The 24,451-nt window shown below is 36.7% G+C and overlaps 1 protein-coding gene across 1 annotated transcript in view; it reads right to left on the reverse strand.

The window, feature by feature from the left end:
• The window catches only part of LOC141336181 (NLR family CARD domain-containing protein 3-like), a 48,995-nt gene that overhangs the window by 3,548 nt on the left and 20,996 nt on the right, over positions 1 to 24,451 (reverse strand). The window contains exons 9-12 of the mRNA XM_073841720.1: positions 15,134 to 15,584; positions 12,875 to 13,048; positions 12,610 to 12,783; positions 12,482 to 12,528 (exon numbers count right to left, since the gene is read on the reverse strand). Coding sequence (XP_073697821.1) covers positions 12,482 to 12,528; positions 12,610 to 12,783; positions 12,875 to 13,048; positions 15,134 to 15,584 — 846 coding nt within the window. The remainder of the gene's footprint in view (positions 1 to 12,481; positions 12,529 to 12,609; positions 12,784 to 12,874; positions 13,049 to 15,133; positions 15,585 to 24,451) is intronic.

A 24,451-nucleotide genomic window follows, 5' to 3' on the forward strand; every position in this document is an offset into this window, starting at 1 on the left:
GATTTATTGGTCCAAAAATCGACGAACTCCGCGGCATTCCGCCCTATAGTAAAGTCCGTTTTCATGAATGGAGTCCGCGATCCCGTCTGTGAGGAGAATATAGGTGTGTTCGAGCTCATGCTGCGCTGCACAGACCGATCAGCGGGATTAGCCGAAAGCAGTCGGGGAGGAGCTGAAAATGGAGCCGGTGTTCTGAAATATTCGGTGTCTGAGATTTTCTGTGACACTGGGCGGGGCTAACATGAATATTCATGTATTTCCTGTTGTTCATGAGTTTCGTCTTAAAGTTGCACTTAAATATTAGTGCTCCTGATTCAAAAAATACAGCTTTCTGTAACGTAATTTAATTTCAGTTTCGAGCTAATATATATTGCGCACAGACATTTATTAATTACATAAGAAATCCAGATCCAAATCTATTGTTAGAATATGCATCATTTAGCCTAATAAAGCCAACAACTCTCGTCTTTTTGTCATTTACCCTACTTCGGTTTTACATTTGAGTGCGTTTTAAATGGCTTGATTTGATTTGATTTGTACAGAATATACTTATGCATTTGATTTGGCATAATAAAGTTTGATTTGTGATCAATCATGTCCAACATTCCTTTTATATGAAGGTATTTTTGGTGCAAAACTACTGAACATATGTGAGAGCGAAATGTGTAGCTGTAGAGCACACAATAAATTTTAAGTCACAGAGAACAACCAGCGCATATATTAAAACTACTTAAACAAATGTATAACGGTGAATGATTCCAGGGGGAAGATGAGAAAAAAGCATAGCTTTATTGGTCCTTCACATCGCCAGCGCGAGAAGATGGTCTCGTTTTTTTTTCCGCTTTCTCGGTCGCGCGCCGACGGCTCAAACGAGCTCTTCTGATTGGCCGAAATTCTCTGCTCTCTGAACAGGGCCTGCCGCTGCCTCACAGATGCACAAATCACTTTTGCTCCACATTTCACGGAGTATATGGTGCAAAAGTGAGAGCGCGCGGAACTTGTCATTTGAAGGCGAAAAATCTGCGTTTGAGACTCATAGCAGCAGATTCAAGCAGTTGTAGTAATTGGACTTGCGATTATGTTAGAAAACTATCCAAGAAAAGTAATGCATTTGTGACCAAATATTCTACAAGTTTGCAACTCTCATTGTATGGATTCACATATTAATTTGCGGGTGTGTAAAATTTGTCCGTGACTTCACATTTTTGATACGGGTGTGTGAATGCGTTTTGCACCATATTCACTGCAGCAACTGGACAAAAAATGTGAGCGTATGAGTTTCTTCCAGTGGCGATTTCTTTAAGACTGCAAGGGAAGCTCAGCTTCCCCTATAATGTCACAAAATTAATGGTCAAATTACGTACTATTGTATTAACATTTTATTGACTAAAAATGCGTTAGAAAACGTTCATCTCAAAGACGAATTCGTTCAGAATCAGTTAGATATAGCAGGTCGGCTGACTTGATTTTCTTCTCATACATTCCCGTAGCGTCACAGTGCATTTCCCCATTGAAGCCCAGCGTCCATTGACTTCAATGGGGCTGCTTTGAACGTTTTTTTTCAGTGCTTTGAAACTAGACGGTCATTGGATAAACGCTGCGATTATGTCCCGCCCACGGACGCTCAGCGTCTCTGGGGGTGAATGGGGAGTGGGCTGGCCTGGACGCTGAGCTTCTGCGTGATGATTGGAGGGTCTGTCGAAAGATTGCATCTCCTTTTGACTGACAGCGATTTTGTCCTATAAGGAATCGCTGAAGCTATTCGTTCGCGCTCTCTGCGGCCGCTCAGTCCCATCGTGGATTTCTCAAGTTCAGTCGAAATAAAAACTGCTGCAACCCATTTCTTTATATTTGCTTGGCGAAATGCTTGATTTTCATCATACATTTCACACAATTATACACCACATTCCTTGTTTCACTTTTACAGAGTTTAATATTTTTTTTAGATCATTCATTCATATGAAACTGCACACGAAAAGTCACTGGAAAAGACGCCTAGTTGGTACGACAGGGTCACAGACCATTTTCTTGAAAAGGAACGTAGGGCAGAATTTACTTTTAAATAAATAGACAATTTTATGATGTAGACCGAAAATGAGCTTCCCCTATTTGACAGACCAGTAGCCGCCACTGGTTTCTTCATGTGTGATTCGTAGAATAGGATTTGTGCACCTGCAGTGAAGAATGTGTGAAGGTGTAACTGTTGTGTTGTGTTTGTAGGAGAGGAAAAAAATCTACAAGTTTACAACTCCTAAAAAAATTTCCTTTTGTGCTCTACAGATACAAATTCCGCTCTCACATGTGTTCAGTAGTTGTGCACCAAAAGTACCTTCATACTTTTATTGCTGGTTCAGCTGTTAAATAAATTAAGATATTTTACTTGCTTTTTTTTTACTTTATTCAAAGAGTAAAATTAATTAAAATGTAGCATGGACTATATTAATTTGCACTTTAGTTGGCATTTAATACAATCAAGAAAGCAAATGATCATCCTCAGTATATATATATATATATATATATATATATATATATATATATATATATGAAGTTACTTTGAAGTAACGTAAGCTTGTACTGTAGAATTGTAGAACATTTTGAAATAAAAGCATGGATTCTGACTTCACCATTAATGAATTCATGAAAAAGAGAAACATTAAAAGAACCATTAATTTAATATTAAAGTCTGGTTGAAGTTATGTATGCTACCAACTAAGCCAAAAATAAGGAACGACAGAAATATCACAGCGGAAACTTTATTTTTTCATCAAAGATGCATTTTATACCAGTTATCAACAGTTTTACAGACTCTCGAAGTAAAACATCAGCACAAAGCAAAAATGACTTAAATATACCACAGCGTTTTTTACGATAGCGTTTTAGTGCCACATAAAAAAATCGTAAAATTACGAGATTAATATGTCGATAATATAGTCGAAATATTATGAGAATAAAGACAAAATATTACGATAATAATGTCAAAATATTACAAGAATAAAGTCAGAATATTATTTAATTTAATAAAAATGTGGGGAATAAAAGATTGGACGCCACAGACATTTTTGCGGAGCAGGTGGAGGAATTTTCACAAAGAATTTTGATAAGAATTTTCAAAGATTTTGAGACTTTATATTAGAAATGTTTTATATTACAAACAACGAATGCCATCTAAGACATATTATTTCCCAGCATACTGTCCCCGTATGACACAATATATTTCTGCTAATAATCCCACATACACTGCGAAAAAAAAAAAAAAAAAGAATTTCTTACTTGTTTGAGTCTTGTTTATTTGCTTACCCCAATGGCAGATTATTTAGCTTTTTCTAAGCAAAAACTCATTTAATTTCGACTTGTTCTTTCTAAAAACAAGTCCATTTTTTTTACTAGAATATCCTTCTTGATTTAAAAATTGTTAAATATTTTGGCTGAAAACAAGACAAAAATTCTAAGTAAGAAAAGGATTTTTTTCGTAGTGTATATATTTGTAGTGTATTAAAATAGTCAAATAAGAGAGCTAGCACCCCCCAAAGGAATGTCCAATGGGTGTATGAGCTGAATAAAAAGTTGGTCCTGTTCAGTCTGTTAATAAATATCAAATATTTTTAATATTAAGCTGTTTTCGCAAGTCAGTAAAATGGCTCTTCCTCATCCCGGTAAAATGATGCGGCCACTCGGAGGCATCAATCCAGGCCTTTGCATGCGCAAAATAGGCTATAGCCTACTCTAAATTTAACTGAGTTATAACTTTAATTTCTATGATTTAAATTCATGAAACATTTCGACTCTATTCTCGTAATATTCCGGCTTTATTATCGTAATATTTCAACTTTATTTTTGTATTTCGACTTTATTCTTGTAATATTTGGACTTTATTCTCAAAATATTACGACCTTAATCTTGTAATCTTAGATTTTTTTTTTACGTGGCACTAAAACGCTGTCCTATAAATGCCTGTCGGCTCATTAGTTAGAACATGTCCTTAAATTAAATCATATTAAAAGCATAATATCTATGTCAAGTATTATTGTCAGTGAGTGTATATACAACATATTAAAATGAAGCCATTTTATTCAGGTCAAATCAAACTTACAGCACACAATCTACAAATGAAATCAACAATCTAAAGGAATAAAAAATTAAAGGAATAAAAAACTTAAATTAGTTCGATCCGATGCTGAAATTAAATTAATTTACAGTAACGAAAACAGTTTATATGGTCCAAGGAGCACTAAAATTTTTAGTGGCGCTTTAAAGGTCCACTGAAGTGCCTTGAAACATGCAGCGTTATTCTATGTGGTGACGTACTTTTAACTGAAACAAAAACATATCGCCCAGCCCCGCCCACTAATTTTGAATAGCCAATAGCGTTCCATTAATATCTGCTCGGGCAAGAGCCGTTGAGCTCGGTAAAGCCGCATTTGTAAGCTTATGACAGCCACAGACTAATTAATTACCCCACAAATTCAATATGAAACTTGCTAAAACAAAATAGTAATCATAATCATGCTAAGGCTGTGTAGTTTAATACATGCCGTCCGCACATATGAGCGCATATGATCTGCTCCGGGTCTCTGTGTAGGGGGCGGGACACTACGGACTCTAGAGAGCATTTGATTGGACAGAACGTTTGATGAGAAACTGAAGTGCACAGTGATATCATCAAAATCGTTGATTCATATTGGCGGAAGTGACGAGACTGTAAGTTTTGAATGCCCATATCTTGTAAATGCGAATTTTGTCTTTGTTTTGCAGCACACTAGCTTATTGATCACCTTAAGGCTAATATATTCATACTAAAAGCCAAAAAACTTTAATTTTGATTTCAGGGGGACTTTAACATGAAACAGGAAACTAATGAATATTCATGTTAGCTCCGCCCAGTGTCACAGAAAATCTCAGGCACCGAATATTTCAGAACACCGTCAAGTCGGACACGTTGGGGATCTCGTTGCTTCCTCAAACATGGCAGATCACGTGGCGTTTGCCTACTTTATTGCAGATGAACTGGAAGCTATAGAAATACCTTTTTTGTTGAAAGAAATGCAGCACATGCAAGTGAAGCAGAAACTACAGATTTCAGCATCAATCAGTGTTGACCACATTACATTAAATGTCTGTGACATTTTAGTTACTCCATAAAAAATATCACTTAAATATGCAGCTAAATACTATAAGTGGTCTGTATGAAAAAAGTACAATAATAAACTTATGCACAAATCCAATATAAAGAATTTAAGGGAAAAAAATGTACTGCAGTCAAAAGATCGTAAACTATTTATGAAATGGCATGCAAATAGGCCTATGTCTCACTTCCTGCTTCCGGAACGCGGAGTAGGGTAATAGAACTTCCGGTCATTGCTAGTAACGCTACTGCAACGATAAAAACAATGGCAGCAGTTGTTCTTGAAGCGTACCAGGTTGCTTTACGACGAAACACTACGCAAGTCTTGGGTGAGATTAATAAAGAGAGATGAGGGGCCTTCTTTTAATATTCTCCGGGGCAGCACTTTCGTTTGCAGTTTGCATTTCAACAAGGAGAGCATCTACGTCTCGCAAAGTGGTCGGAAGAAACTTAAAATACTACACCCCATCTATGTATTCCCACCAATGATTGTAAATAAAACAAAATTCGATTAATTAAAAAGGATGTTTTATCTGACACATGAATTACACTTATCTCTGCTATATAAATACACTTGACTTTGACATTCAATAATATCACGTTAAGCGTTTTCTCCCTCATAGAAGCCCATAATAAGGAAACAACTTAACGTGGTTTAACGTTCCTCAACAGCCATCAGGAAAGACCGAACTTCTGTTAAATTTTCCTTATAATAAATACTTGCTGCTGTCAAAAGAACGAGCTCTTATTCAGCATACAAAGTGATCTCCCCCATAGAAGTCCATTATAACAAACCATGTTATGCTTTTTCCTTAATGGAGTTATATAGGGATAAAACGCTTGACGTGATATTATTCACTTTATATGCTGAATGATATTTCATTCGTTTGACAGCAGCAAGTATTTATTATAACTGAAATTTAACAGACGTTTGTTTTCCCTAGTCGTTGAGATACGTTAAACCACGTTACGCTGTTTCCGTATAACGGGCTTCTATGAGGGAGAAAACGCTTAACGTGATATTATTCACTTTACCTGTCGAATAAGGACTCGTTCTTTAGATAGTAGTTACTGTTTGTTCCAAGTAAGGTTTGACAGAAATGTGGGGTTTCCTGGTAGTTTTTTATGTACATTAAGCCACGTTAGGCGTTTTAGAACGTCCCTAAAAAGCTAACCGGAACTGCCGTCACCCCACTTAGAGACGTTCAATTGTTGCGTGACATAGGCCTATTGATTTGTTATGCACGAAACACGCGTGATCATCGTCACGTGGTGGATGTGGCCAATCATGAGGAGCTGTGACGTCATCACAGCCTATAGTCTCCAACGGCGTTCCATAGTGCAGTCCCTTCTGAAATGTTGCGCTGGCTGAGAAAGCCGGCTGTTCTCGAAACGCTCTCGCGTTACTTTGATGCCACACGTGAACGTCAGGTGGCGTCGGCGCCGGTTCAAGCAAGAGTCCCTCGCTGCAGACTGTAGCGCGATGACGTAGTTGGATCAGGTCCAATATGTACTGGACGTTTATTTATTTATTTTTATTTTTATTGCCCAGGTACAAAGCACAAAAGTACAAAAATGTCAGCATTATACATGTATATAATTAAATTAATAAAAAATAAAAAGATACAAAACAAAACAAAACCTTAAACAATATAAATTAAAAAAGATGAAACAAATTGATAGTTTTAGAAGCCATAAGATTTTTGGATGATGAAATAGTTTGGATATACTGTTGAACCTCTTTTTTTTTTAAATAATAAATAAAGGATTTTGTTGAGAGAATTCGCAGCGGTGAATATGAAATTTTGCAAGTAGTAATAGTAGGTTAATGATGAAATATTAGTTAATTTGATCTTTTTTGCTAATGGAGTTAGGCGCGTGCACGGTGGTTTGTTTTACTGACGTGATAGACACATGCGAAGTAGCATGCGAAGTAGTCTGAATATAAGACGAATGCGCTGGTTTAAAGGGACAATGTTGTATTGTGATGATATTCGTACTAGTAGGCCTAGTGATGAATATTAATAAGTAATAACTGATGAATAATAATTTACACAAATGTGATGCTTAAATTGTGATGTGATGCTCTCTACACAGGCAAAATGTTACATTTTTAAAGTTTTAAATTGCTTAACTTTAGAGCTTTTTAATTTAAATGTAATGGATTAAAAGCATAATAAAATCTTTTTCAAGTATTATTTTCAGTGAGTGTATATAGGCCTACAACATATTTATTGTTGAGTGGAAGCAAAAAGTTGTTATTTTATGTGTCATTTTAAAAATATGTCTCTATGTCATTTTAATCCTAAAGTTACAATACAATAAGGTATGTAAAGTACTTGAAATACCTACACTTTCAAGGGAAATGGAAAAATAAAACCACAAAAAAAAATCTTGTCAAATGTCAAAAGAAAGAGTGTGCTTAATGATATTTTGATTGGTAAGAGTTCCTTCTTTAATGGCTACTCATTTTTCTACAGTGATCTGCATTGATCAGCAAATTGAAGCAGAACCCAGTGTCAGCAGGGCATGTACATATATGGGGAAAAAACAACATTAAACATTAGATTCAATATACAAACTGATCATAGCTGTCAGATCAAGCTGTTTTCACTTCTGTGACTGTTTATATTGAAATATCAGCAAAACAAACCACCGCGCATCCGGTTACAACGTCCAGTACGTATTGGACCTGATCCAGCTACATCATCGCGCTACAGGCTGCAGCGAGGACTGACTCGGTTCAAGTCGGACAAAATTTCTAACCGGCATGCACTACTTCAAGTCAGCCGCCGATCGGTCTGCGCAGCGCCGCATGAACATAAGGCTATAACATAAGGCTATTTAGTTTGTTTAATACAACAACAAGGACCCGTTCTGTAGGAAAGATAACCTTTACTTCTATTGTGACCTGGCACTATATAGAAAATACAATTAACTGGACGTTAAAGGGGGGCTGGGCGGCCGACGAAGAATACAAAATATCGAACATTTTATCGAACATATTTTTTATTGATATCGATCTCTTGTCTATCGCGATATATATCGTTATCGTTTATCGCCCAGCCCTGATATATATATATATATATATATGTATATACATACATATATAGAAATATATCGTATCGTATAAATCACATGGCGAAGTGATATAGACATGTACTGCGGTCTAAAGCTGCCTGGAACTATGTTCGCTGTGTGTTTCCCTGAATATAATGCACACCTCTAGAACGTTCGTCAGCCAATCAGATATATGCATTTCTCACACTGTTAAACAAATTATCAAATGACTGGTAACAACAGCTGCCAAACAAAACTCATCCCAAAAAAGACAACATTTTCTAGTTTTTTTTCCAAATGGAATTTACTTTAATTTTTTTTTTTTTTTTTCTTTTTACAAAATTTTAAAGTGGAAGATGGATGGACTTGCAAGTGCAATTTGTGTCATAATATAAAACAACAATGCCAGAAAAACCATAAGTCTTTGTGTGGATAAAAGGCCAAAATATTGAGAAAAACTTGCATTTTCCAATGTATCTAGATTAATATGGATGTAGCTTACAGTTTTTGTCATCTGCTTACACACACAATCTTTACTTGTCACACAATTTGTGAAAGCTGACACTCAAACACCAGAAGCACACACCAAATCTGCAAAACCATACACTAATTCTCAGTCTTTGACTCGGTTTTAAATTTCGTAAAGCACTTTTTGCAAAACACAACACACAATACATTCTCTATGTTACACCCAAAAATCTAACAGGAAGTATCTTGATTTCCTTTTTCAAACACAAGCGATGAAGATGCCACACTAATAGATCAGTGCCTCATTTTTATTGTCTTCTGCTCACCAAGCCTGCATCTATGTGATCTAAAATACAGCAAGAGCAGTAATATTGGGATATATTTTACTATTTACAGTTTTTCTCAGTTGCAAAAACATTATATCCAGGCTTTTTAACTAAAATTTGAAAACCATAAAAATGACACCCATTTCCCTAAACTATAAACACTATTCCCCTGCTTTAGTCAGATTTGGTGAACTGTTACTGTAAAACTCTACACACAAATCCCTACATTTCTCCTCAAAGACCATGTGGTCATTTAGAAACACTAGCATTCATTATTGTTCACTTGAGTCTGCAAAGTTTGAGCTCAATTAGCACACAATTATCCGTAATTACAGAGAGCCAGTATTTATGTGCTTGTCAAAACCATTCACACACTTTTTTGTTAACTGCGAAACAGAACGTTGAATTCCTCTCCATAACAACTCCCTCTTATCCAGATTTTTATAGTCGCTCTGGCGTTTGTCAAAAAGCTCTTTGTGTTCAGACACCAAAGACACCAGCAACTCCACATTCATCTTGCCTTGAGGACTCTTCATCTACTTTCCTCTTCCTCATTACATCCTCATCAACACAAGAAAGCAAAAGTGAAGCACAACCGCAACACGGCTGTTGTCATTTACACACAATAATTCAAAATTCTTCACGCTTGTTTATGTAAGGGATAATGTACAGGCAGCCGGTAGTTCACACTGAAGGGGCTTATTTCTGCGATAACTACCGGCTGCCTGTACATTATCCCGCATATTACACGGCTACTTGCCACATAAGGAAAAAAACTGGACATGAATATGAATTTGAAACCTTTTATTGGCATATTTGTTTTAAATTAACATTTTTATCCTTCCGCGAAATGATATAGTACCACGTGACTAACATTCAAACTATGTACGTTAGTAAGACAATTTAAATAGATTAATGTCCAAATTTTCCATTGTTAATTGTGGTTGTCCAGTGTTTGTCACAAGATGGCGCCAAACGGTAATCTTTGTTGGCACGGAGGGATTTTAAACATACAAGTAGTACCGGCTATGCGTTATTACTTTGGAGCGGTGATTATTTGAAAAGAACGAACCTGCAAATGTCTCAACTGACCAATCAGAATCAAGCATTCCAAAGAGCCGTGTAATAAGAATATGTTATACTACAGGGCCGTTGAATGCTTGAATCTGATTGGCTGACGAACGTTCTAGAGGTGTGCATTATATTCAGGGAAACGCACGGCGAACGTAGTTCCAGGCAGCTTTAGACCGCAGTGCATGTCTATATCACTTCGCCATACGATTTCAGTTATTTCAAGGTCCTTTCAGCCCAAAACAGCAAAATAACTAAAACCCACAATGACACTGGACAAACTAATAAATACAGTAAACATCAGGATAAAAGTTTTATTATGTACGGAAAGCACAAACTCTATTTCTCTCGTCCTCTCTCACTCACCTCACAGACGCACACACATAACGTTACAGTTTGCACTCGCGTTAGCATTCGCGCTAATGTTGTTAGCGCTGCTCTGACGATTAACAACTTAAAAACGACATGACAGCTCTCAGACGCGAGGAAACAACGGCGTGTTCTTGAAGAAAATTAACTTAAAGTTTAACTGTTAGTAGAGACGATGCTGCCAGTCACCCTTGAGAGACACAGACGTGAGAGAGGTAAAGTCATACACTTAGTTTCTCTCCCTCACTCTTTCCGTCTGTCTGCTTGTCAGTCGGTCTGTCTAAACTTCATTATTAACGGCATTATTTTGCTATCAACAGCTCAAGCGTCGTTACTAGGTCTAAAATGACGTTTTGGAACTAGCAACGAAGCTGTTGAATGAGCTGCGTAAGAAATTAATCCTACTCACAATAGGGTTTTAAGGATAAAAACGGGACGAATGTCTTGAAATATATCATTTGATCTAGGGGTGGGCGATTTGGTAAAAATATCATATCACGATTTTTTCAAGAAATATCATGATTCACGATTTTATCACGATTCTTTGTCATGTTGGTTTTACTTTTTTACAAGTTGTCTGAGTAGTACAGCCAAATTAATTTTTCTATTTTAAAACCAAAACCTTACAAGGTAACAAAATATAAAATAAAAAGAATGGCAGATATTTAAGCCAAAGTGGGCGAAGACAAAAAATCTTTGTCATTATTTTCTTTGTTTTAAAAAAATAAGAACAAAGATAAGCTACATGTTACAAATACACATAGGCCTACTATACAAATAAAACAAACAGTGCTTTAAATTTCAGGTACAGTCCATGTATTTATCAGTAGCATTCAAGAAATTTAATTAACAAATATAAAAATAAAACACTATATACATTATATACATAAATTATACATAGAAGCAACATTTAAAGCAACTGTATTGAAGTTCTTCAGTCAAGAGCAGTGAGTGATTTTCCTTTGTGTTTTGTTTTATTAGTGTATCATCACCCAAAAATGAAAATCCGTTTTTCTCTTAACTGTTTACTTTCACTTTAGACAACCGACTGTGTTTATATGTAATCCTTGCGTGTTTTTGATAGCTCAGTTTAGTAATCAGGTGCTGTTTGACAGATTTTAGCGCACGTGCTTCAGGTTTACGCGCTCATGAAGCGCATGCCAGAACAGCGCGCGGACCAAATGGCGTTATTTTACCGGGCAAGACTTTGAAGCACATTCAAATAATGTACTTTTGTGATCGCGAATATGAATAAGTGCAGTGTCCCGTGAGTGAATGTACAGTATATTAAGACGGAGGCACACTGTAGCACGATACTACGATATTTATTCAAAAGCAGATCGTGGAGACATTTTAATCGTCCACGATCAAAAATCGTCATATCGCACACCCCTAATTTGATCAATGTCTTGAGGTGTGGTAACTGTAGTATAAGCGGAATAATTGACTTCGGGCCGTAGAATTCTACGAAAATAATGCTCCGCTTCACTTCGTGACCGCATCACCACCTCGGATGTGCATTATTTTAGTAGAATTCTACGGCCCGAAGTCAATTATTCCTTACTTAAATATACAAAATCAAAGCCAGTTCAAAGTGCACAGATGGCACGGCTGCATCCGTTGTTTTGAGAGTTACAGAAGAGTGCAAATACCAGATGATGGAAGAGGAGCAAGAGCAAAACCAAAAACAGTCTTTTCAGATTAAGTTAGAGCTACTGTAATAGACCATGTTCTTGTGCATGGAATGACAGAGACAGAACAAAGAGTTACACAGTTTTTACTATTCATTATGTTTGTTCTAATATCTGTCATTCAATTTTACTTCTTCAAATGTCATTTCAATTCACTTGATTGCTCCAAATTACCATCTGTTGTATATATTCTCTATTCTTATGTATGCTTTGGCAATGCAAAATGTGCTTCTGTCATGCCAATAAAGCTGTTTGAATTGAATTGAATTGAACTGAATTGAATTGAGTGAGTGAGTGAGTGAGTGAGTGAGTGAGTGAGTGAGTGAGTGAGTGAGTGAGTGAGTGAGTGAGTGAGTGTGTGTTTGTAGACCTACACTTTCGCAGTCCAGCTGTCATCATGATCTCTCCTCCATGATCCACACTATAAACACACAAACACACATTAATGTAGATCTGCATCATTCACACACATTTATTATGTCAGAATCAGTGTTTGACATACTTTAGTATCTGCAGTTTATAGTTTGGATCCTCCAGTTTGTGTTTGAGCAGCTGTACTCCTGATTCTCCTGGGTGATTGTAGCTCAGATCCAGTTCTCTCAGGTGTGAGGGGTTTGAACTCAGAGCTGAAGACAAATAACCACAGCCTTCCTCTGTCACCATACAGCCTGACAACCTACAGACACACACAGACAGATCATCTACAGACACACAATCAACATTATGACTGTCTGACTGTACTTTATCCTTTATATGTTCTTCAGTACCTCAGTATCTGCAGCTGACAGTTTGGACTCTTCAGTCCATCAGAAATAATCTTTACTCCAGAGTCCTGCAGGTCATTGTTACTCAGATCCAGCTCTCTCAGGACACAGTTTGAGGATTGAAGAGCTGATGACAAACTCTCACAACACTGAGCAGAGAGATTACAGCCAGAAAGTCTGGAAGAGATAAATAATAATAATAAAGACATGTAAAGAGGTTTTTAATAGTGCAATGACAAAACAACAGAAAAGAACAAGTAGAAGAAGAATAAGTTACTAATCAAATGAAATCATTAACTAAATTCATTTGTACTACAGAAGTGGCACAGAAGAACAAAAGTGTCTTGTAGGTGTATTTTCATGTTTAATGAGGTTCAGAGGCGGCAAGAGAGCAATCAAATTCATAAATTCATGTTGAGATTAATGTTTTAAACATAACATTTTGAATATAGAAATATTAAATGATTTAAATCTCTGAAAATATATTTAAAACTGATTTAATTACTGAATCATATCATCTATTTGATTTGTATGAACAGCTGATTTATTCAGGAATAAAACAAGTGACTGTCTTTATGAATGGAAAACTGAATCATTAATTCGTTGAAAACACATTAGTTTATAAACTAAACACCGCTGTGTTTGAATGGAGATGCGCAGTGGCTCATTTGTGACTTGTTTCAAACTATTTGTGATGACAAATTAGAGCAAAATCAGACAATAGTGTTACAGTCAGACAATGTAAGTCAATTAATAATAACTTCTTGTGTAACTGTTGTATTAAAGCTGTCGGCTGATATCCTCATGAGCAGTGCATTGATATGCAGCACCTTTGCACTTCGGGCACTTTAGTTTGGGCACATAATGTCCTTACGACAGAAGAAAGAAAGACACAAACATCTTGGATGACAAGAGAGTGAGTACATATCTGGATATCTGTTTATCTGTTTTGTTTGTTAAATGTAAGTTTTCATTTTTTTAAAGTAACGATCAAGCGGCAGACAGTGAGTTGATCAGAGCATATGTTTGATCAATTTAGTCTTCTTAAATCATCACGACTTGCCTAAAATAAAAATTCTAGATATACAACAGTTCAAGCATATCACAATGTTAAATGCTTAACCGATATAAATGTGTGCTGCTAGACCCATATCCAGTCGTTTGTGTGGAGAGTGGAAGCTGAAGTGCAGGACATGGAGGCTTCAGATGATCACTCTTTAAGATTTTTTTCAGTGGAAATAATTTAAAATACGAAACTCCATTCGAGCCGCTGTTGATAGTCGCAGTAGCCTGGTATCGTGTTGTTTCCACCAGCATGCCAAGTTTTTCCAGCACCATTATTGATGAATGTGTAAAATATAAACATAAGGAGAAGCCTAAAACAAGCCCGATCCAGACCCACATCTGAGCTATGACCTGAGAATTGTCCAGCTCAGCCCTAGGGCCGTAAATAAGTCCGCTGGGGTCCGTCTGGCTCTGGCTAAAATACAAGGCTCCAACCCAGAAGAGTTTCACTGAACTTACAATTGTGACATAAATATTATGATTGTACTTCTGACAAATTGTGACCATTTACTTGTTTCACATAAATACAGCGCTTTCATGTTTTAACTCATTCAAAGGAACAATTTCATGAAATAAACTGATCATCATTTTCTTATCTCATGGACATATATTTGTTGTCTTGTCATGAGGGCTGTTCTGTAAACCAGAATAGATGTGTCAAAGATGGACAGATAATGAATAAGAACATGTGTGACCTGCTGAAATGTTTCTAAACCTGTTGTGACATTAATTTGATCCTGATGGTGACAAAGTAATTATGTGTTAGAAAACTAAACCTATATCTCTCATAATAGGTGCTGTAATAGTCAAACAGCTGGAACATTAAACATTTATTATGAATAATTAGTGAAGATTAAATGTTAAATTATTATTGCTATAGATATTACCAGTAATGTGTCACTATTTTATCTTCATTCACAAGTGAAAATGTCTGAATTCCAGCTTTACTGATGAATAGTGTCTGTCTCTTTGCTTCATCTGCTGCTGATTTAATGAATGAGTTTCACATCAGACTGAGTGTATTTACTGCAGCACTAACACACATTTTGATCAACTATCTACTGTATTAAGAGTGCTGTGACTCATTTAAGATTCTGGCCTGTTATTTAGGAGAAAATCCCTCATTAGGAACATTTATTTTAAAGATGTCAGATTCATTATTTAATATGATACTATAGTTAATGATTAAACACTCACAGAGCTTTTCTGCAGTTGATCACAGCTGGTATCAGTCTTCTTCTGCCCTCATCTGATGTGTTGTATTTCATGGGGTTCAGTTCATCCAGCGGCTCCTCTGACATCTGAATCATGTAGGAGATTGTTGAGCAGTGAGCAGGAGAGAGTTTCTCATCTGAGTGTTTGTCTGATTTCACAAACTCCTGAATCTCTCTGGACAGAGTCTGATCTTTCACTTCCAGCAGACAGAGGAACAGATTGATGGATTCACCAGCTGAGAGACCAGAATCATCATCATCTGTGATCTTCTCTTTAATGTACTCTGTGGTTCTCCAGATGTCCTCTGAGATGTTCTCTGTGTGTGTCAGTAGATCCTGTAAGAGTCTCTGATTGGACTCCAGTGAGACGCCCAGCAGAAACCGCAGAAACAAATCCAGATGACCATTCTCTCTGTAAAGAGCTTTATCTACTGCTGATGTTAGTAGACCATACAGAGAGTCATTATTAAATCTGTAAGATCTGAATTCATCCAGTGTCTCTGTGTTCTTCGTTAAATAGCAGTAAAGCTCATAGAAAGCAGCCAGAAACTCCTGAAAGCTCAGATGAATGAAGCTGTAGACTTTCCTCTGATGAATCACAGATTCCTCCTTAAAGATCTCAGTGCAAATCCCAGAATACACTGAGGCATCAGTGACGTCTATGCCGCTCTCAATCAGGTCCTCCTCATAGAACATCACATTGCCCTTCATCAGCTGTTTGAAAGCCACTTCAGCAAGTTTCACAATCACTTCTCTGTTGGACTGCAGGAGTTTCTCTGGATCTCTCTCTTCATACTTCTGGTTCCTCATGTTGATCTGAATCAGCAGGAAGTGGATGTACATTTCAGTCAGAGTTTGAGGGACTTCTGCACTCAGATCTTCTTTCAGGATCTTCTGAAGCACAGTGGATGAGATCCAGCAGAAGACGGGGATGTGGCACATGATGTGGAGGCTTCTTGCTCTTCTGATGTGTGAGATGATTCTGCTGGCTTGATCCTGGTCACTGATTCTCTTCCTGAAATATTCCTCCTTCTGAGGCTCATTGAATCCCTGAATTTCTGTCAGACGGTTGATGTATTTGGAGGGGATCTGATTGGCTGCTGCTGGTCTGGAGGTGATCCAGATGAGAGCAGAGGGAAGCAGTTCTCCTTTCATGAGGTTTGACATCAACACACCCACTGATGAAGTCTCAGTCACATCACAAACTTTCTGATCATCTGAAAACATCAGTGTGATTCTGCTTTCATCCAGACCATCAAAGATGAACACAACTTTACACTCCTCATAAATCTTTGAGTCCAGATCTTGAAGTTCAGGATGAAAGTCCAGCAGAAGTCTGTGAAGACTGTACTGATGATCTCGGATCAAGTTCAGCTCTCGAAATGGAAGCACAAACATGAAATCTACATCCTGATTGGCTTTTCCCTCGACCCAGTCCAGAATGAACTTCTGCACAGAGACGGTTTTTCCGATTCCAGCGATGCCTTTAGTGAGAACAGTCTTGATTTGGTCTTTCTCCTCATATCCTGGTTCAGATGAGGCTGTAAAGATGTCATTGCAGTAGATCGGAGTGTCTTGTGAGTGTTGTGTTCTGGCTGTTTTCTCCATCTGTAAAACCTCATGTTCTTCATTCACTCCTTCTCTCTCTCCCTCTATGATGTAGAGCTGTGTGTAGATGCTGTTCAGGAGGGTTTCATTCTCTTGCAGTTTCAGTCCCTCAAATAATCTCTCATACTTGTTCTTCATGCTGGTTTTGAGTCTGTCTTTGACTCTCTGTAGTTCATCATTCATAGGCTGATCATGTTTATTCAGGATCGGTGTAACAGGAGTGAATGTACTGGTCAGACGGATGGCAGAGGGTCTAAACTGTAAGTTGGAGACTTCATTTATTCTGCTGACACAACAACAACAAAAGACAATACATTATAATCATGAAAAAGTACTGAAGTTAAAATGACAGTAAATCAATACAGATGTTATTCTTATATTTTTTGTCAAATTATTGTCTTGCATATTAACTTCATTTTAAGTTTATTTGCATAACACTTTTTGCAATGCACATTGTTCCATATTGTTTAATATAGTTTATAATGTAATTTATTTCTGTGATCAAAACTGGATTTTCAGCATCATTACTGCAGTCTTCAGTGTCACATGATCCTTCAGAAATCATTCTAATACGCTGGTTTATTATCAGTGTTGAAACTGTTGTGCTGCCTAATATATATTTTTTGGGAAGCTGTGATACTTATTTTGTATTCTTTAATGAATAAAAGGTTAAAAAGAACAGCATTTATTCAAAATAGTAATCTTTTCTAACAATATACTTTGCTATAACTTTTTATCCATTTACTATCCTTGCTGAATAAAGGTATTCATTTCTCTTTTTTTTCTTAAAGAAGAAACAATTTACTGTCCCTAAACTTTTGAATGGTAGTGTATATTTTAACACAAAATTTATATTTTGAATAAACAGTGTTCTTTTTAACTTTTTATTCATTGAAGAATCCTGAAAAAAGTATGAAAGGTCTCAAAAACATTTGAAGCAGCACACCTGTTTCCAACATTGATAATAAATCAGTTTATTAGAATGATTAGATCATGCAAAGACTTTAGTAATAATGCTCAAAATTAGGCCTGTTTCAGGGGAATAAATTATACACTAAAGTATATTAAAATATAAAATAGAATGTTTAAAATTGAACATGTCTTTTATATAATTTTCGCTAATTAACAGACTATACTTATAAATGCTATAGTGTTCCACTGAGGATCATTCACATCGTTTCATTTGTAAATAAAAACACTCTCATTTATCATCCCACATGTGCATTAATACAGCCATTTACAGTAGTCTATTTGCAAAAATATATGGTAGCAAATACTAGCATAATTATACAGGATGTTAATTAGGTAAAGCGATACACAAATTAAAAGGGAAATAAGCATATAGAACAATAAATGTAACACTTTATTTTGATGATCCTTTTGAGCATTCTGTTGTAATAAGTAACTTTGTGCCTACATGAATATAGACTGTCTGATAAATATCTACTAACTCTTTTATTGTGATGGTGTCTCAACAGACATTCTACTGACTGTAAGTAAGTTTGCAAGTAGATGTCAACTTCTAACCCTAACAGTCTACTAATACTCTACTAACACTCTAGTGAGAGCTGCAGCATTGATTATAGTCAACAGAATGTGTTAAAGGGACCATCAAAACAAAGTGTAACCCAAATGTTTAATGTTAATGAAAACTTTTTATCTATCTCTGATAATCCTGTCTAACTTTAGTCACTCAGGTTTGTTTACGCATTAAACTCCTATTTTCTAGAACAGAACACCTGTTTCACACATACTCCGTCTGTAGTGCGAATGCGCTGCATATTGTTTTCCGCATCCATGTAAACGGATTGGAGCGTTCACTCTAGAAAGTCTGCTGTCTTTTACAGTCAACACGTGGCTTTTTGGCTCGATTGAACACTAGGAAAAGTTCACTTTTAAATAAACAAGGCAACATAATAGATGCATTTGTCCAGGTAGAAAAGTTCCTTAAGGGATTGTTTTTAATAAAGATTTAATGTGAAAGAAAGGCACAAGAGCCGACTGTTTCTGTCTGTGGTAAGTTTTAAAATATTTGTGACAGCCCAATTTCAATAAGAAAATGAAGCTATTCCTGTTGAAAAAAAACAGCATATACTGGTTAGGGATGTTTTGGTGCTGGTTTTAGCTGGTTTATTCTGGTCCTTAGCTGGTCAACGACACCCATAAACCAGCACCAAAACATTTTCAACAGGGATACCGATACTGTGTTTAAATGTGTTGCAACTTGCTTGAGCAACCTAATATACAAATCTATAAGTCAAGTGCATTGAATAATATGTTGTTTATATTTGTTGAGTTTAGACGTGAATATGTCTAGTATTATTGTATTAGTGTAGTGTGATAAAAGAGGATCACATGCTGGAAAAGCATGTTTGTATTTGAAATCAAAATAACGGATAAATGGTGTGTTTGTGGTAAACAGTCATGGATCAGGAACTGAGGACTGCAAACCTGTGTGAAAGCAAACCGAGTCCGTGCTGCTTCTGCACCGCATTCGTAACGCACACAGACTGCAGACGGAGGACGTGTGAAACAGGTATAAGTCATGGCTACAACAAAATATGACATTTCTATTATTTTTTTGCTGTGCTTAAAGCTGATTTTATTCTGCATCATTACTCTAGTTTTCAGTGTCAAATGATTCTTCAGAAATCATTCTAATAAGCTGATTTTCAGAAAGTGCTGTAATTGTGTGTGATCTCTTTGCTTATAGAAGGTTGTAAACAGAACTAAATCATCACTGCTGCATAGTTACATTGTTTCCAGTTCCCAAACATGTTAATGTAATAAATCTAGTGATTACTTGCACTATGTCAAAGAGGTTGACATGTCTCTAATAAAATCAGTCACAAACATTATCTCTGCACAATCTCACATGTGCCATCTTATTCATTTGCTGTCATGCATTGTGTGCATTTTGTGCAATATTTGCACCTTAAGACCTCTTTTAAGGGTAAAGATGTTTTCTGAATTATTTTTTCTTTACCTTTCTTTATTTTTTTTTCTTTACCAGGATCTTTTCTTTTATTTTAAGAGGAAACACTCAAATTTTTAAATTTATTTTTTAGAATTTAGTCACTAGGAGCAACTCTTTGCACAAAGATGTTTTATGAATATGGGCCCTGGTCTATAATTTAGTGCAGTCATCTTGTGTTGACATTAGGGATGTTAACCGATGACCGTTTGACCGGTGGTTGACCGTATCAACGTTAACTGGTCAAAGTTGTCGGTAGTCGGTTAAAAAAAAAAGTGATATCTAAATTAGGCTATTATAGACAGTGGACTATACGCTACTACAGTTAGCCATCTCATTCCTCATCTTTTTGTGTTAAGTGAACAAATTATCCCTCACACTCAATTTTTCATAACTCGCCTGTTTGTACTTAATAAACCAATAAAAACATTTGGTGCGAGGTCACAGCGTTTGGGTTCGCGCGCTCACAAGGTTTGCGAAAAGTGAAGGCAACAGGCTAAAACACTCGAGGTTAGAGCCAGGGCAGACGACAGGAAGAAGCGTGCAAAGAAAAGTAGTGTGTGGGACCATTTCACCAAAAAGAATGAGACAGATGTAAGTTGCAACTTGTGTGATACAGTGCTTAAATATAGTAACTTAGCACTACCTCAACTAAAGCGGCGTCTCTTCAGTCATTTTCTTAAATGAGCCGTGGCAATGTTTCAAATGAGCTTCTAACCTAGACAAACGCCTTTATTTTCAAAGCGATCACCTTGTACTCAAACCATTTGAAACTAAGGAGCCATTTGTCCTACGATTACATACAACAAGCTCTTCGGCGCCGCGTTTGCGGGACTCATGTTTCGCGCTGTAGGGGATTTTAAAAAAGTGATGTGAGTGGCAGTGTGTGTGTGTGTGTGTGTGTGTGTGTGTGTGTGTGTGTGTGTGTGTGTGTATGTGTGTGTGTGTGTGTGTGCGGGAGGCAGAGCGGCAGAGAGATGCGAAATTGCAGGCGCGGCTCGAAATGGCTGTTATTTCAAATAGCGTACCATATTTTAAACTAATCGGCTAATGAGGCTTGGTGGTCGGTCAAGAAATTTTTTAGTTTTCGCCATCCCTAGTTGACATTGTGAAACATTGTTTTCACCTGATGAGTCAAAGAAATATTCAACAGATTAATCCATTCTGACAATAATGGTCAGTTTCAGCTCAGTCAGTCTGTTGACCCTAAAGGTCGGTTCACTAACAGCAGAAACAGACTCTTGGTCAGGTTTGTGGGATCAGTGTGTGTCTCCTGTCTGAATCTGCTGCTGTTGATCAGAGTGTGTTTCCACTGATTGAACATGAATCAGTGTTTGTCCAATCGTGGAGCGTCTGAGAAATGATGTTCTGTGATCCAGTGATTGTTCTCGCTGGTCAGTGTCAATCAGTGCAATATGAATTGACCTTAACACTGCGTTATATCTCACCTGGGGTCAGAGGTCACTGGATCATCACTGAATATAGGAGGATCATCCATGGATCTGTCACTCTTCAGAGACACACAGCCCAGCTGTGAAGAGATGAAGATCTCTCTCTGCTCTCTCTGTTCTCCATAATGACAAACTGATATCAGTCCTGAATATGGAAACACAACAGAATAAATGACACCTCATATAGTGATTATTATTGCAGTAAAAAAATGTTACACACAATGAGAGTCAAGAGAATGTGGGTCTTCAGACTCAATATCTGCAGCAGTTTGTGGAGGATCCTCGTCTGATGAATCTATAAAGTGATGGTTTACTGGTAATTTAAAGGTCTCATATTGTAAAAACTGAAATTGCCTGGCTTTTTTCATGATAACTGAGGTCTAGGGGTTATGTAACTACCATATAAGTTTCAAAACAGTCAATCCACAGTAAAATACACACAGCACCTTCTTTAAAAATGTAATGTCCGATCTACTCAGTGACCTCCCTGAGCACCAAACACTGTCCCACCATTCTTTTGTCAAACCCACAGACAACATCACATCAAAGTTAATATAAGAGACCAGCGGCACATCAACGTTAGCCTCTTTCACACAGTTCCAGAAAATACACAGATAATGTGTCCCAAGAATTGTTTGGCTTGGTTCATTCACACAGTGATTTTTCCAAATCTGTGCGTGCTTTACACACAACCCCTAAAGATCCTGTGAAGACATGTGACAGTTGGATGAGACATATAATGTGATGTGTACATTGCACTAAACTGAAACTAAACTGGCAAATGATCTGCACTTCAGCGCTGATAGTGAGGATCTCTCTGATCGCTGCTTCATTCCAGTCCGCTCATATTTTATCATCGTGAAGAGTCGAGCGATAACATGCATCACCACTACAACACAGTTCACACAGACTTAGATGAGTGTTTGAGCTTTAAAAGAATATAAATTGTCTTTTTTTTTTTCAAAAACGACCAATTGTTTCACTAGCTAGGACCGTCTTCATTGGCTGGATCATTTAAAGCAAATTATGATAATTATGAGACTGAAGAAAAAAAGACATGAACATTGGATGACAAGGGGGTGAGTACATTATCTGTAAATGTTTTGTTCTGGAAGTGAATTTCCTCTTTAAAAGATATGAGTGACAGGTTTAATGAATCTATCTGTAAATATTTTGATGTTGATGAAGTTGTCATTTTGTGGTCTTGCTGATGAAACGGCTTCTCTTTTATTGTGATTGTAGTATAACTAATAATTTTGGGTTGATTTTATGTGTTCTGGGGCCTCATTTATAAAACTTTCTTACGCACTGATTTGATCTTAGAGTGTTCGTACGATCAAATCCACGTCAAAGTACAGATTTATAAAAACCGTCTTTGACGTGGAAAAGTACTTATCTCCACGTCAGATTCCAGCTTGGCGTACGACCGTTTCCTTGTGGTAATGCCTGGTATTGCAGATAGTTCAGCCTCACTATAATTTGATTTCTTGCGCTCCTTTTTACTTGCCATTGTCACAGAGTTTTTGCTTTAGGAATGAGCTCATTTTATATGTTAATTAATTAAGCAGGGGCGTTTCGACGGCGGAACATTCAGCTGCACACAATTCCACGATCATTTGTGATTTATAACCGAATGACTGACGTACGCATGGATTTCGTGGTACGTTCGTTTCTCTGAATCGCTCTTACGATCAAATCAGAAAAGTTCTTAGATAAAATCAAGGATGGTTTCTACGCAAGTCTTTATAAATGAGGCCCCAGATGTTTAATTCTACTAATATGACCCACAGACAGGGGCGTCGCTGGGAATTCTGGGCCCTGTGCACTGACTGGGCTAAGGGCCCCCCCCCCCTAAAAAAAAGGGGGGGGGACGTAGTACATCGATCGCGTGGGGGGGACAGTATGGTCATGTGACCCAAAGGTGATGTTCATACAGTATAATACATTCTGTTTACAAGAGCAACAAGATTTGAAGCTCATGGCAGACGCCCAAGAGATTCGCGCTGTGATTGGCTAAATGTTACTTCACTCAAATCTAAGTAACAAATCAGATACCAGGGGCGGAAATATTGGCGCTATGTCAAAAAAAAAAGTGCGGGGGACAGAATCACCTGTTTCTAAAAGTGAGGGGGACGTGTTGATCCAAAATCCAAAACAGTTACCCGCAGTTACGAGTCATCCAAAATAATGGTTGTTTGAAATAAAGATGACAATTAAACCTTTGTAGTTTGTATAGTACTAGACTATTTCTATGAAATACATAGACCTACACTTTATTGGCTGAATAATATTTACCTTTTGAATGTTGAGCGCTATGTTGAATAAATGCTGACGCGGGACAAAATGCCCGATTTTCCAACACGTTGAACTGATCAATGCCATTGTACCATTTTAACAGGCTACAGTACTTTTAAACGCATATAGTAATGTCAGTTTTATGTATTTTCTGAGAGGAGGTGGGATTTTTGTTGGGACAGTCGCAGGAGAGACGCACACTTCGATTAGACTGATAAACACATGCAGCATCTTAAATTGTTAAGAAAATGGTATTCCTAATAAATGTCTCGAATATTTTGATTATGTCCAATGCTTCTCTTTCTTTTTGGAATTATTAGACACATTTCACTATGTCTTTTCAAATGCCTAGGTCTGTTTAATTTCCTTAATTATAAAATTTCTAGCACTATTTTAAACGTTTATTCAAGCAATAACATATAAATGATCTCATGTCTATGCTTGTTTAAAACCAGGGATTAAAAACGAATTCCAAGTAAAAACTGTATTTTTTCTTTACATTTCCAGAGAGCGAAACGAACGAAATTAAACATTACTTAATCAATTCAAGGCACTATAATTTCCTTATTCATTTGATACAACTATTATAGCTATACAATTAATATATATAAAATAATATTATTTTGTCATATTCATAATTCCTGAATTTATCTATAAAAACTTCGTTTTGAATTGCATTCATTATGTTTGTACACTGTAAAAAGTGATTTGTTAATCTTACTTAATTACATTGTGCAAACTCGTTGCCTTAATTCAATTAAGTAATGTTAACTTAACTTTATTTAGTGTAATTTAAGTATTATCTACTAATATAGTTAAAGTATTCCGTACTCACTTTGATTTAAATTAGCTTAAGTCATTTAAGTTTTGTTAACTTAATTGAATCTGTAATCTGAGCAACATTGAGGGCAACTATGCTAATTAGAATTACTGACTCCCAGAATGCATTGGGGCATGAATAAATTATGCAATT

This window comes from Garra rufa, chromosome 6 (genome assembly GCF_049309525.1).
Source record: "Garra rufa chromosome 6, GarRuf1.0, whole genome shotgun sequence".
NCBI classification, from domain to species: domain Eukaryota; kingdom Metazoa; phylum Chordata; class Actinopteri; order Cypriniformes; family Cyprinidae; genus Garra; species Garra rufa.